Below are 14263 nucleotides of genomic sequence, written 5' to 3'. Positions count from 1 at the left end.
GAAGTGATCTACAAAAGCTAATTTTAGTTGCCTTGAATCAGTGAAGAAGCAAGAATTACATAGGAACTCTTGTTTCAAAACATGTGCATTACAGGCTGCATTAGAAATTTAGAATTGCCTTCTAAAGTTATTGAAAGGTAGTTAGTATAAGTATAATATATTCCATATGGTTTGCAACCTAAAGCAGGTGTGGTAAAGTAAGGGAGAATTCCTCATAGCCAAATGCCTTTGAAGAATTGTATTCTCAGAAGATTTATAGGGAGCCTGACTTCACTGTGGTGATGAGTTTTACAGGGTGAGATTTTGCAGATATAGTAGAGGAGGAAGTGTACAAAAAACCATGTTGACTTGGGGTTGATTGTATTAGTGAGTGACATTCCATTCTGTCATAGTTGTTCAATTATAGTTATCTGCAAGGATCATATACAGATAATGTTTAAAACTGACCATTTTCTAAATCATTTTATTCATCTTTAATCCTTCAATTAGGGCAAAAAGGAATCTTGAAAAATTTGTACCTCTAAATTGTATCTGAATTGTACCTCTAAAAATCTGTGTTGATAGGTGGTGATATTACCTGTGTTTCATAATTCATATATTTCTGGGCTGTGTTCAGATGTCAGTAGATAAGCATACCCTTTTATCTTGAGTTAGATATGATTTATTGGGTTATGAGATATGATAATTTGTTGTAGGATAGGGATTATTGATTTTTTTAACCCTTTGTATATCTTTTCATAAGCTGAGTACTGCATCTAAAATATTTTGTCAGGTATCATAGTGACTTATTTTAGTGGCAAGTGAAAATGGCCTTTCCATGATCTTAAAGTAGCCAGTTCTTGCATAAAATCGTTAAAAGGTATTCAAAACTGGTGTCGGTGTAGACATGGTTTTCAAGTTTTTAGATTATATTTCAGCTTAAAAGCTTGCATATTGCTTATGTAATTTTTACAAAATGTAATATAAAACTTCAGAGAGGGAAAGAAACTATTTAGAAAACATTTATAAAAATATCATTGCTTTTCAAATTAAAGAGACAGCTATGATAAAGAAATTCTCTGAAATACACTGTCTAATCTAATGTTAGGGAAAGTCTCAAGGATGCATGATAATCCCTCCTCCACCTACTTTATTTATTTAAAATTGTGGTTTTGTCACTTGCAACTGAAATTATGTTTTAACCAATATATTAAAAATATTTTTTTGCTTTGAATTGATACTCCTAATAACTAAGTGTAGATTTTTAGAGGTGGAGCATTCAGCGTTACAGAATTGGAAATCAGATGACTCATCCATGACCACACTGTTAGGAGTGAAATTAGAATTAGAAGCCTACGCCCTGTAATTGAAAAAATAATGAATTTGTAATTGAATACTGTATTTTTGCTCTAATGACAAGAAATGTTTTCCAGATTTACATTACTTTTTTTTAAAGTTAAAAGATTTGGTATGCTCATTTTTGTTGTAACTAAGAAGTTGCTATGATTTCATATAGATGCAACATAATAGCACTGTGATTTTAAACTATTCCTATTTGTAAATGATCAGGTGAAAGAAAAGATCATAACTCCTTAATAATGTAATTCTTTATAACTGTCCTTAGGTGGTCAGTTGTTATTAGCTGTACAATATTAAAATTATGACTTGTTTTTGGATATTGATTTTAACAAATCATTTCAGAGTTTGATTATTCAGCTGGCTTATTATGTAATCTTTGACAACTTTTTCTTTCCCTGCCTTATGTGCCTCCTAAGGTATATATTCTTTATTGATTACATAATTAGGAAAAATGTTATAAACATGTTGGAAGACACTTAAAAGCAATAATAGTATGAGTGCTGTTAACAGTCATTATTAATATGGATAATGTGATTCTGCTCTTGTGCACATTATTAATATGGATAATGTGATTCTACTCTTGTGCAGTAAGTTAGGCCTAGTGTGTTGTTTGAGTTTTAAACACATTTTTAGAAAGAGTAGTGAAACTTAACATTATTCTGCATATGTGTAATTGACTCTGATTTTTTTGGCCATAAATTGAACTTACTTTTTGGTAACTTTTTTCGTTGTAATTAGTTAAAACTTATTAATGTGTTGAATTGCCATAAATAGTTGCTTAATGTTTCTCTGGAATAACTTGGATTTAGAAACCCTAGAGAACTATGAGGTGGTTCAGTCTTAATTTATGTAAGTTAGAGTACACAGCAGGATTATTTTATGGACAAATTTCAATTTGCTTATAAATAAATTTTATTTTTATCAGAATAAATTTTATATTGCTAAATTTATATACTGAATATGAAGCTTTGCAAACATATAAACTGATAGCTGAACCCTGCGTAGAGTAGATTTAAGTTCCTGAAATGTAAAAGCAGTCCTTTGACACTGGTATTATAGACTATCTTTGATAGAACTGACTACATTTTTTTTTTTTTGCTGAAATTTGTAGGCTTGTTAAGGAACAGTGGTCACTCACCTATGTTCAGTCAGCTCTCTTGATATCTTTAGTCAGCTTCCAAGCTTTTCATCCAGAAATTATAGGACAGACATACATTAAAAGCTTTGTGAAAACATTGATGGATCAGCCTTGAGGCACAAAAGATAGACTAACATTATATATTTTTTGTATTTTTAGGTTTTGAGTAATTTTATTTATTCTAATGTTAGATTTCTCCTTTATCACTTTTGGGAAATGTGGGAAAAAATAGAAAGTTCTCTTATTCTGTTTTTTCTCATATGAATGGATAATATTGATTTTTTTTGCTAGATACTACATAAGAGTTCAAAGTCTCTATAGTTTTATGTGGACAGATTTTTAGAGAAGACATGTAAACCACTCACTGGTTACTGAGTTGGCCATTTTTCTTAGTGCCTATTTGTGCATTGCCATTAAATCATGTCATCAGAGTTTTTCTAATGTTCAGAACTTTTAAAATTTAATTAAATTTATTGGGGTGACATTGGTTAATAAACAGAATTATTTTTTAAAAAATTAAAACAGATTTTTTTGTTGTTTGGTCTTTCAGCATATGATAACATAATAATAGATTTTTACCTGTAGTTTTAATATTGAATATCTATTCCTTTTTACTTTGAACAGTGTTGTTTAGAGACTTGGCATTGATAAAGTGGAGCTGCCTTGGATTTCTTACTTTGTAATTTATCAGTGTATTGGGCACAGGTGGTCTTTGTTAGTCACTGCCTTCAATTAAATGACTTTTGTGATTGACCCAAACATCAGCTTTGCACATTAGTTTTCTACTAAAGATATTGTTTTATCATTTGAAAGGTCATGAAATCTGATGAAAATGCGTTGTTTCTTAAGGATTTTTTCCAGCCTATATGAAAATCCCCCTTCAATGCTTTTTCTTCAAGTTTCCTTCCTGGCACTTTCTTATTCCATAAGGAAGAAGACCCCCATCCCCCATTGTAGATTATCTAGAAATATGAGGATAATTATATTTTAAGGGGAGGAGGGAATTTCAAATTCTGAATTATTTTAAAATCATATTTTGGTGATCTAAATGAGGCATATAAAATGATATCAGTTCACTGTCGTTCTTAAAATTGTGTTGTGATAACTTGGAAAAAAGAAGTAATCAGCTATCAGCCACAATTATTTATGTTGGTATACTTTTACATTTATATTTATTAAATTGTAAGCTGCAAAGCTTGATTTTTGCAAGTAAATGGAAAGCCATAAAATAAGACATAATGCAGTTTTCACAAGTATTTTGTATAGGAGTTTAGAGGAGAGAAATATGCTAAAACAAATTGAATTCAAATCTGTCATTCAAATTCTATCATTTTTTCTGGATAGGCTTTATTACCATCTAGTGCACTAGATATTTTGTTTATTTCTTTTGTCTCTTGGTATTCCTTTCCCACTAGAATGTAAGCTTCATAAAGGCAGAGAGTTTTGTCCCTTTTGTTAATTGCTGTAAGCATCTAGAGTAGTCCCTAGCTCATAATAGACATTGAAATTTTTGTTGAATGATGGAAGGAATGGACTAGTTAAATGCTGTATCATTTCAACCAATTTATTTCTGGCATTCTTGTTCCATTTCTGAGTGTCACTGTTTTTTATAAAAATTGATTTTAGATGGGAGGGAGGGAGAGGGGGCGAGAGAGAGACAGACATTGACTTACTGTTCCAATTATTTATATATTCATTGTTTGATTCTTTCTATTACATAGATTATATAGATCTTAGAATTTCTCTTGGAATAGAAGAAATATATGAATAGTGTATCTTAAAATATTTTTATTAAAACCTTTGTAATAAAAAATAATAGCCCCTTAAACCATCATTCTTTTTTGTCAAGTCATGATCACCAGGCAACAATATTCAATTCTTCTTGCTTTTCTTATATCTATTTCCAAATAACATGCTTCTGCTGCTTTTTCTCAGTTCATAACTTTTAGATAGCACCAAATCAGTTCTTGTTATGGTGTGTGAGGATTTAGCTAATTTAAATCCTCTTCCCATACTCTCTTCCCCCATTTCCAAAATTAATTATACCACAAGTTTTGCTTAGATAATATTAGTTGTATATATAGTTAGGTAAATATTGTTTACTGCTGAGTCAGGTATATTTCTTGTCTGCCAGCCTAGACCCTTCCTGTTCACTTTGTCCAAAGAATAAACCTCCTTCCTGAGACAGTGTAAGGTACATTAGTAGCTAACTGTATGGGTTGGGAAAGAGGGGTTCTGGGAGAAGATCCAATTGTTTCTTTTATAGGTTTTCAACTACTCCTGTTTTTAGCTATATGTAACTATTCCTATCTTCCAATGTACTTGGTAGTATTGGCTACTGTATTTTTTGTGTTCTGTAGTAATCATCGATGATTTGTTGTTGGAATCCCTGTTTATAGGCACTTAGACTTTAGTTTTCTTTGGTCTGCTAAGTCAGTTTCTGTTTCTCTACTTGCTTGCCAATTCCCAAACTGATTGACTTACCTAGTATGCTGTTGTATTCTTTCCTGTTCTTCCTTGTGGGTTTTTATAGCATGATTATTTTACTGCCATTGCACCAGGTTTTAGAACAGCAAGAAAAATGAACATGTGTGTTCAATCCAGAAATAATATTAAACAGCCTGATTCCCAAAACTTACGTTTTTACACATTTTCAGGAGAAATTAAAATTAGGGTCATAGGAATAAAACCAGAAAAGATTCTCCTTCTTACGGTTTTCAGGCAAGCCTTGCTCAACCCTTAATTATCAGATATGTATTCTTAAGATTTTAGATTAGCTTACTTTTTGTTAGTAATTGACGGTTTCAGAAGGAAAGCTTAGGGGACATGAGAAAACAGGAATGATGGTCAGAAAAACTGAGTCAGTATTGGCTGCTGTTATAGCAAAAGTATTCTTAACTTTTTAACATTTTGTACTTTAATAATTATGTTCTTTGACTTTGAGAGAGTTATAGCTGTGGTACATATTTTTTCTTTTTAGAGGCCAAATCTGTATTTTAAATTCAAATATTTAGAGCAGTACCGTTCAATTTACTAGCTGTGAATAGCTGTTTAAACTTAGATTAAATATAAAATAAAATTTAGTTCTTCATTTGTGCCAGCCAAATTTTTTAATGTTTTTTTTTTTTAAGATTTTATTTATTTATTTTTAGAGAGAGGGGAAGGGAGGGAGAAAGAGAGAAAAACATCAATGTGTGGTTCCCTCTTATGTTCACCTGACTGGGGACCTGGCCTACAACCCAGGCACGTGTCCTGACTGGGAATCGAACCAGTGTCCCTTTGGTTGGTAGGCTGGTGCTCAATTCACTGAGCCATACAAGCCAGGGTGCCAATTTTTTTAAAAATTAAGATTACTTTAAAAAAAGTTCTTACCTGAGGATATGTTTATTGAATTGGGGAGTGGAGGGAGAGAAACATCAATGTGAGAGAGAAACATCGATCAGTTGCCTCCTGTACTCACCCTGACTGACCAGAAATGAGATCTGCAATCTTTCGGTGGGTAGGACAATGTTCCAACAAAGTGAGGCACCCGGCCAGGGATGTACTAGCCAAATTTAACGTCCGTGATAGCTCTGTGTGCCAACTTTCTAGAGCCTTCCCAAGTTAACACAGTTTATATTACATTGATAATTCCTTATATATTGTATAGGGCCTGAGAGACTCAGAGAGCTTACCAAAAATTGAATTTGTTCAGCCATTATAATTGTCATGTTCCTACTCATTCCTTACAGCTTCAAGTTGTGGCAAGAACTTTCCTTATATGGATAAAAATTGTGATAATTTTGTCTTTGTTTGACTTTTTTGGCTTTATTTTTAATTGTTTCTTTTCTCCCCAGACGGTGCAATGCTTGTTAGACAGTGGTGCTGATATTAACAGGCCAAATGTATCAGGAGCCACTCCATTGTACTTTGCTTGCAGGTATGATATTTTATATTTCCAGATGCTGTCATTAAAGAATGTTATGTATGTACTGTATTTCCAGGCACAAACATTTCTGTGTATTTTCTAAGGCTCTCTTGTTCTCTCATTAATACTGAGCTGTCTTTTAAGATATGGCATTATGGTTGTTACTTAACTGTGTGAGGAAAAGTATTTTCTATTATATTGTCTTTATATGGTATAAATGGAACTTTTGATTTATTTGATTATTTAATTTTAGATTAATTACTTATTAAGTAATAAGAGAACACATAATACAATAATTTCCATAGTTTAACTTAAGTACCAGATCAGTTCCAGTGAGATATAAGATATTAAAGTATGTCTTGGTCTAGAGCCATGTCTTTGCTTTCTCTGGATTTGTAACTTAAAAAAAAATGTTAAATTATGTATTAAGTTATTTTTGCACTTTGTCCTGGTTCATTTTCTTAAGGCATACATTTTGTTCATTGATTCATTTATGCAATATGCAGGCATTTAGCTAGCACTTACTGTTTTCCATTATTATAGGCATTAGAGATACAGTAATAAATACAGCCCAGTCCTTGTGGAGATAACAATATAATACTTATAAACATACACCCTCCCACACATAGATACACACACACACACACACACACACACGCATACAGTGTTATGTTAAAATTGTTTGCAATTAGCAACAGTTCATAATACACTAGTGATTCTTCTCTTTGGTTTAGATTATATGAATTATAATATTTAGTCTCTTAAATCCAAATATAGAGCTTTTCTGAAAGCTGTTCTTTTTCTTGATCCTTTTTCCTGTTTTATATCATTTTATTGGAGATTTGTTTTAGACTGAAACACTATATTTTTTCAGACTATAAGATGCACCCCCCCCCCCCCCCCAATTTGGGAGGAATAATGGTTGCTAATGCTACTGTTGAGTTCTATTTACATTCACATTGGTGAAATATTATGCTATTTATATTATTAAATGTTTTACCACATTTTTTGCTCCAATTTTTTTTTTTCCTATTTTCCTCTAAAACCTAGATGCATCTTATGGTCCAAAAAACACAGCATCTACTTTTCTTCTTGTTTAGCTTCTCTTTAGGAATTCTGATGTTACTTTGATTAGACTGATGCAAATCATCATTGGACAACCTTGAATTAGAGTACAAGGACTTTGGAGCTCTAAACTTTAGATCTTATCTGAATTCAGTCAGTTTCTAAAATTATTATTTGGTTGCTTGGCTAGATAACTAGTTTTTTCCATAGTATCCTGAATTTATGAATAATATTATTTGATTCTGTGAAATTATATCCCATCCTGAGGGGTTATCTCTAGATAAGACCTTCCTTTGAAGCTTCAGATTTGAATGCCCACCTGTATGATTTATACCATCACTTGCAAGTCTCTTGGAATATTGATGTTAATGTGTCCAAAACGCAGCTTTCTGATTTTCCTTTTCAAACCTCCTTCAGTTTTTCCCAGCTTAGTCATTGGAGCCTATATCCTTCCAGTTTAAACCAGGAACTAGATCATTGTTTTTTCTCTTTCTCTTTCTCTGTCCCTTAACTTGGAAATTATTAGTCAGTTCTATAAATTCCACTTTCAGAATACATTCTGAATCTCTTTATTCTCTCTGACTCACTGAAACCTCTTTGGTTAAAGTTGTTACCTCTCTCTAGAGTACTGCAGTAGTCTCTTAATTGGTCTTCCTGATTCCTCTGCTTCCCTTCCATCTGTTCTTTCCTCGGCTGCCAAAGTGATCTTTTAAAGAAATGAATTGGTCTTGTTCCCTTGTGTTTAAACCGTGTATTTAAAACTTTTCCGTGCCTCTTTGTTGCATTTAAAATAAAACCCAAACTCTGCATTCACCTGTGAGACCTGTGTGGTTGAACTCTGGCTTGACTCACTGTTCTTCAGCCACATTGGTGTTCTTTGAGTTCCCCAGACACAGCCAACTCTTTCCATCAGGCTTTTCTTTTCTATACACTGTTTGTTTTGCCCGAAATGTGCTTCCCGAGGCTGTCTATGTGGCTGACTCCTTTCCTCTCCCCAAATTTTCTTTTTTATTATTTTAAAGATTTTGTTTATTTATTTTTAGAGAGAGGGGATGGGAGGGAGAAAGAGAGGGACAGAAACATCAATGTGTGGTCTTGTGGGCTCCCAGCTGGGGACCTGGCCCAAAACCCAGGCTTGTGCCCTGACTGGGAATCAAACTGGCAACCCTTTGGTTCCCAGGCAGGCTCTCAATCCACTGAGCCACACCAGCCAGGGCCTCTTCCCAGATTTTCTATTAAAACATTATGAGCAATTCCTTCACAGTATTTTATATTTTGTAATTGTTTATTTATTTGTTTATAGTATGTCTCCCCTACTAGACCAAATTTTATTCACCATAGTCAATCTGTAGTACAGTGCTTTCTGCTGAAATGCTTAGTAAATGTTTTTGAATGAATCAGTCACTATAATTACATGTTTGAGAAATATCTTTTATAAAATAATGCCATATCTAATAGAAAAATATAAGTATATCAGTACTGTACAGAACTGGTATATTCATATAGTTAGTGTAAGCACAGGGATATGGTAAAAAAATTTAGCAGTATTTTCTGTTAGTATTATATTCCTATCATTAAGTTTTTTAAAAAATTGATTTTAGAGAAACAGAGAAAACCATTGATTTGTTATTCCACTTATGTATTCATTGGTTGATTCTTGTATGTGCCCTGACCAGGGATCATACCCGCAACCTTGGTGTATTGGGATGATGCTGTAACAAACTGAGCTACCTGGCTAGGGCCCCCATCATTAAGTTTTAGTCTAGCAACATTGGGTCTGTTTGAACAAAGACCGTTAAGCAAATCTGATTAAAATTGAAACTGGAAAATAAATTCATCATATTAGAGTAGGATAATAGATATGGAATATGGTTCATTTATAAGCAGTCTTTTAATAATATTTGTGTTTTCTAGGTATTCTTATACATTAAAGATATGGTTATTATCTGTATGTGGTCTCTGATAAACAAAAGGGAAAGGAATGTGGGAATTAAAAGTGCTTGACCCTGCAGACAAATTATAGGGCTTGAGGATTAAAAAGTTAAATTTAATGCAAGATTTTACTGGTTAAGATGTATTACTAGGTGTATTATCATGTATCTTATTTAAGAATCAACTATCAAAACTTTTTTTTATTTTGAATTAAATTCAAAAGGTATTGAGATGTATAGGAGAAAGTGCTTAAGTTTTGAAAGCAGCCCAAAGCTTTGAACATTTAGTCAGGTTTCTTGACCTCTGAAGCATTGTTTCTTTATGAAATGGAAATACTTTTATCTGCCTTGTGAGGCAACAGAATTAAATAAATTGGGTTTAAACAGCCCATAGACTCAAAACTGTAAACGTATAGAATAGGGAAGGACCATTGGAAAAATATGGTGTTTTTGTTTCATAAGCTTTTGTTTCCTAAAAATATTGGAGTGTATATACTATGTGCACTTTAGACAAGTTTTCAAATTGTATCGCTGAATGAGCCTGAAGTTAGAAGACTGAAAGTGCTTGAGAATTCAGAAGTGTTTTAGATGTACTACAGGTTTCTTAATAGTTGAATCTTTGCTAACTTCTTACTTTCCCAAAAATACATTGGCATATTCTTAAAGGGGGTATATCTCAATCAATATAAAAAAATAAGTTGTAGGTCCTTGCCTTTCATGACTTTAAATACTTCTTTGCAGCCCCTTCTTGCCTGCAAGGTTTCTTTCAAGAAATCAGCTGATAATCTTATGGGAACTTCTTTGTATGTAACTCTCTCCTTTTCTCTTGCTGCTTTTAAGATTCTCTTCTTATCTTTGATCTTGCCTGATGTAATTATGATATGCCTAGGTGTGTTCCTCCTTGGATCCAGCTTCTTTGGGACTCTCTGAGCTTCCTGGACTTCCTGAAAGTCTATTTCCTTTCCCAGATTGGGGAAGTTCTCTTTCATTATTTGTTCAAATAAGTTTTCAATTTCTTGCTCTTCTTCTTCTCCTCTGGCACCCTTATGATTTGGATGTTGGAACATTTCAAATTGTCCTGGAGGTTCCTAATCCTCTCCTCATTTTCTTGAATTCTTGTTCCTTCATTCTGTTCTGGTTGAATGTTTCTTTCTTCCTTTTGGTCCAAACCATTGATTTGAGTCCTGGTTTCCTTCCTGTCACTGTTGGTTCCCTGTAGATTTTTCTTTATTTCACATAATGTAACCTTCATTGCTGTCTGGGTCTTTTTTATGCTGTTGAAGTACCCAGTGAATTCCTGGAGCATCCTGATAACCAGTGTTTTGAACTGTGCATCTGATAGGTTGGCTATCTCTTCATCACTTAGTTGTATTTTTTCTGGAGCTTTGATCTCTTCTTTTATTTGGGCCATTTCTTTTTTGTTTCAGTGTGCCTGTTACGTACAAAGGGCAGAGCCTTAGGCATTCACCAGGGCGGGGTAACGCAGTGCCTGTGTTGTGACACTGTATGTGGGGGAGGGGTCCGAGAGGGAACAATGTCACTTGCTCTCTGCCAATTTTCTGTTACTTCCTCCACTACCCACAAGCACATTGGGCCCTTCTGGTGCTGATTCCTGGGTGAGTGGGCTTGTGTATGGTCTAGGACCCTGTGGGTCTCTTCAACAGATCTCCTGTGAGGCTGAGAGTTTCTTCCGCTGTTGCCCCAACCCCCACAGGTGTTTTCAGTCCGAGATTTGAGGCTTTATTTCCCTGCACTGGGGCCCTGGGTGGCCAGGTCTGTCTCGCTCCCCAGTTGTTCCTCTTGGTTTATCTGCACGCCAGTGTGGGACCACCCGGTTTGCCAGCTGCCTGCCACCTTGCTGCGAGTCCTCTCCACCCAGCTGCCTGTCTCCGCCCCTCCTACTAGTCTGGATGAATGTGTCTCTTTAACTCCTTGGTTGTCAGAATTCCATACAGTTCCATTTTCTGTCAGTTCTGGTTGTTTTTTGTTTTTAAATTATTGTTGTCCTCCTTTTAGTTGTGCGAGGAGGCATAATGTGTCTACCTATGCCTCCATCTTGGCTGGAAGTCCTACTTGGAGACTTTCTAAAAACCACATATATTGAACAGTGTCTCATTTGTATATGGTGATCTGTGTGCATAGTGTGTGATCCCCCCTGGATTGTTCTGAAAGCATATTTCCCTTTGCACCTGATATCATACTTTCATGAGTACTAAATTGTTTATTGTTTGAGAGTAAACCATATGTTTATTCGTCTTGGTAGAACAATATAATATAAATGAAAGACTTTGACAACAGACTGATCTAGATTTAAATTCTGCTGTGCTATGTAACTTTTGACTGAGCAACTCCATTATTTTCTTTGGTTATGGTTTTCTCAACTGAAAAATGGAGTGAATGCTTATTTTATAATAACAATGTTAGGATTAAATCAGACTTTGTACAAAGAACTAAACATTATGCTAGTCATCTATAGATCCTCAAATAAATTAAGATTGAAATCTCTTGTAATTTTCTGTAATACAGCATCTTTTTAAATGCCATTTGTGAATGGTATCTAAAGTTAAAACCTGTAATATATTTCACCAGTTGTGTTGAGTATGTGTTCTAAACCAACTACCATGTTTAGTGCTATGGAACAAGTGTATTGTCAAAAAGTTTACAGTTCAATTGGAAAGATTGCACACGTGAATATATAAAAACATGGTTTTTTAATTTGCTTTTTCTGGAGTAAATTAGATATAGTTCATTTAAAAAATTATTTTGTGTTGGTTTTGTGTACAGCTTAGTGTTTTAGATATTGTTCTTAAGTTAGTTTGGGCCTATTATTACTTGTATTAAGGAGGGTAATCAGTATTACAATAAAATATCAAAAGTGATATAACTATTATTATCTGCCACCAGATTTATAGTAGGATCCTGTTTTTTTAATCTTTAATTCCAGTTGGTTATAAATTATACTTTACACAGTGTCATTTTGTAAAAAAGGAATAAATAGTTCTTTTCTAAGGTTCAGAGAAATCTGTGTAGTCTTCCTTTTGTGAAATGGCATTTCTTTTTAGGTAATGGTATTGTGCAAAGACTATTGGCCTAGAAGACCAGAGATCTGAGTTCTAGTTTTACCCGTGTTTGAGGTAGTAACTTTTCTCATCTACAAAATAAAATTTTTTATCAGATACTCTTTCAAACTGTATGACTTCCTTGGGCATTTCATAAAATTTGCTGAAAACTTTAATGTCCCTGAACTGTAAATTTGTTTTTTATTTCCTGTATCTAAGATCAGATTATCTCATTGAAGTTACCCCCAAATAAACTGCCTTCTAGCTGAAAGAATTGTAGTTTCTAATTTTGCTCCTATTAGAAAGAGAGTAGTAACTGGAGAGAATGGGGCATGTGGATAAAGAGTTATCCATTCTAGGTCAGGTTGAATAGCTGTCAGCAGAAGTCAGACAGAGTGGGTTGATAAAATGAAGATTGGAAGCTAGATGGTATTTTTGGCTAACCAACCCTAACCCTTCCCCCATTCTCTTACTTTGATATTTCTTTTCATTTTAATTTTTTTCCAAGTATTAAAGTGCCACAAAATATACTCTTATTTTGAGTAATGAAGTCTTTTGGATTTGTATGGTAGGAAGAAGTTCTGGTTAGAGCTAAGAAAAAAGTGACTGGAAGAAAAAAATAAAGCATAAGCCTAAGTAGCAGCTACTTACTTAAAAAAATGTTATGATTTATTGTATGTGTTCCAAGTTCAAGTCTAAGATTTAGTAAGTCATTTTCTAATCTACACAGTGAAAGTATGACTTAACATACTTTAACAGGAGAATGTTTTCCTGATTGTTGAGGATGTAGTTCAGATCTTCCCCTCACTTTTTAAAAATTGTTCATCCTCTGTTCATTTCATATTAACTGTCCATTCATAGAGAAGAACTTGAAATTAAAATTATTGTATTTTTAATTTTCTATTTCTGTATAGTCATGGTCAGAGAGACACAGCACAGATTCTTCTATTACGAGGAGCCAAATATCTGCCAGATAAAAATGGAATAACCCCTCTGGATTTATGTGTACAGGTATGTTGTTACATATTTTCTTAGGCCCTTACTTTATCATAGAAACAGACTGGTAAAATCACTTTTCTTTTCAAGTGAGAGGGTGGGTTCAAAGATTTTTATTCTGTGAGGAATATGTTCTTCAAAAGAACTGTGATCTAAGAAATATGTATTGGTTTTTATCCCAGTTTATGACACAAGAACTTCTAAGACCCTTGGACTCTCTAGAGTGTAAGACTATCCGTTTGTATATTAATGAGATGACTAGTGGCAGAAAGCCCCCAGATAGCTTCAAGATGTGGGCTGCTTGCCAGAGGAGCCAACCATGTGGTTAAGAGGGCACCCTCTTCCCCTACTCCTGGGGGAAGAGGCTCCAGCTTGAGTTCAGTCACTGATGACCAATAATTTAACCAATCATGCTTATATCAAGGAGCTTCCCTAAAAGTCCAAAAAAGTGAGTTTCTCAGTTCTGGGTTGGTGGGTATGTCAAAGTGCTTGGAGGGTGGCATGCTCAGAGAGGGCACAAAGCTCTGTGCTCCTTCCTACATATGCTGCCTAAGAATCCCCTCCATTGGCTGTTCCAGAGTTGCATCCTTTATAATGAACAGGTAGTAGTAAAGGGATTCCCTGAGTTCTGTGAGCTCCTCTAGCAAATTATCAAACTTAAGGAGAGGTTGTGGGAACTCCTGACTTTCATCTGGTTAGTCAGAAGTATGGGTGGCCTGGACTGGTGATTGCCTTCCAAAGTGGGGGCACTATTCTGGGACTACACTCCTCACCTGTGGGACCTACAAGTTTTCCTTTAGGAACTTCGTTTTTAAACCTAGATAATTTT

At 34.3% G+C, this 14263-nt stretch overlaps 1 protein-coding gene across 8 annotated transcripts in view; it reads left to right on the top strand.

The window, feature by feature from the left end:
• The window catches only part of HACE1 (HECT domain and ankyrin repeat containing E3 ubiquitin protein ligase 1), a 92745-nt gene that overhangs the window by 24724 nt on the left and 53758 nt on the right, over positions 1 to 14263 (top strand). For 6 of the 8 annotated variants that reach the window (XM_036024522.1, XM_036024521.1, XM_028508856.2 and 3 more), the window contains 2 exons: positions 6313 to 6395; positions 13353 to 13449. In XM_036024522.1, the coding sequence (XP_035880415.1) occupies positions 6313 to 6395; positions 13353 to 13449 (180 nt within the window). The remainder of the gene's footprint in view (positions 1 to 6312; positions 6396 to 13352; positions 13450 to 14263) is intronic. The other 2 variants (XM_036024526.1, XM_036024524.1) reach the window with 1 other exon arrangement.

This window comes from Phyllostomus discolor, chromosome 4 (genome assembly GCF_004126475.2).
Source record: "Phyllostomus discolor isolate MPI-MPIP mPhyDis1 chromosome 4, mPhyDis1.pri.v3, whole genome shotgun sequence".
In the NCBI taxonomy this organism is placed as follows: domain Eukaryota; kingdom Metazoa; phylum Chordata; class Mammalia; order Chiroptera; family Phyllostomidae; genus Phyllostomus; species Phyllostomus discolor.
Note: the sequence above shows the minus strand (reverse complement) of the source record. Positions and strands in the feature narration are given on the sequence as shown.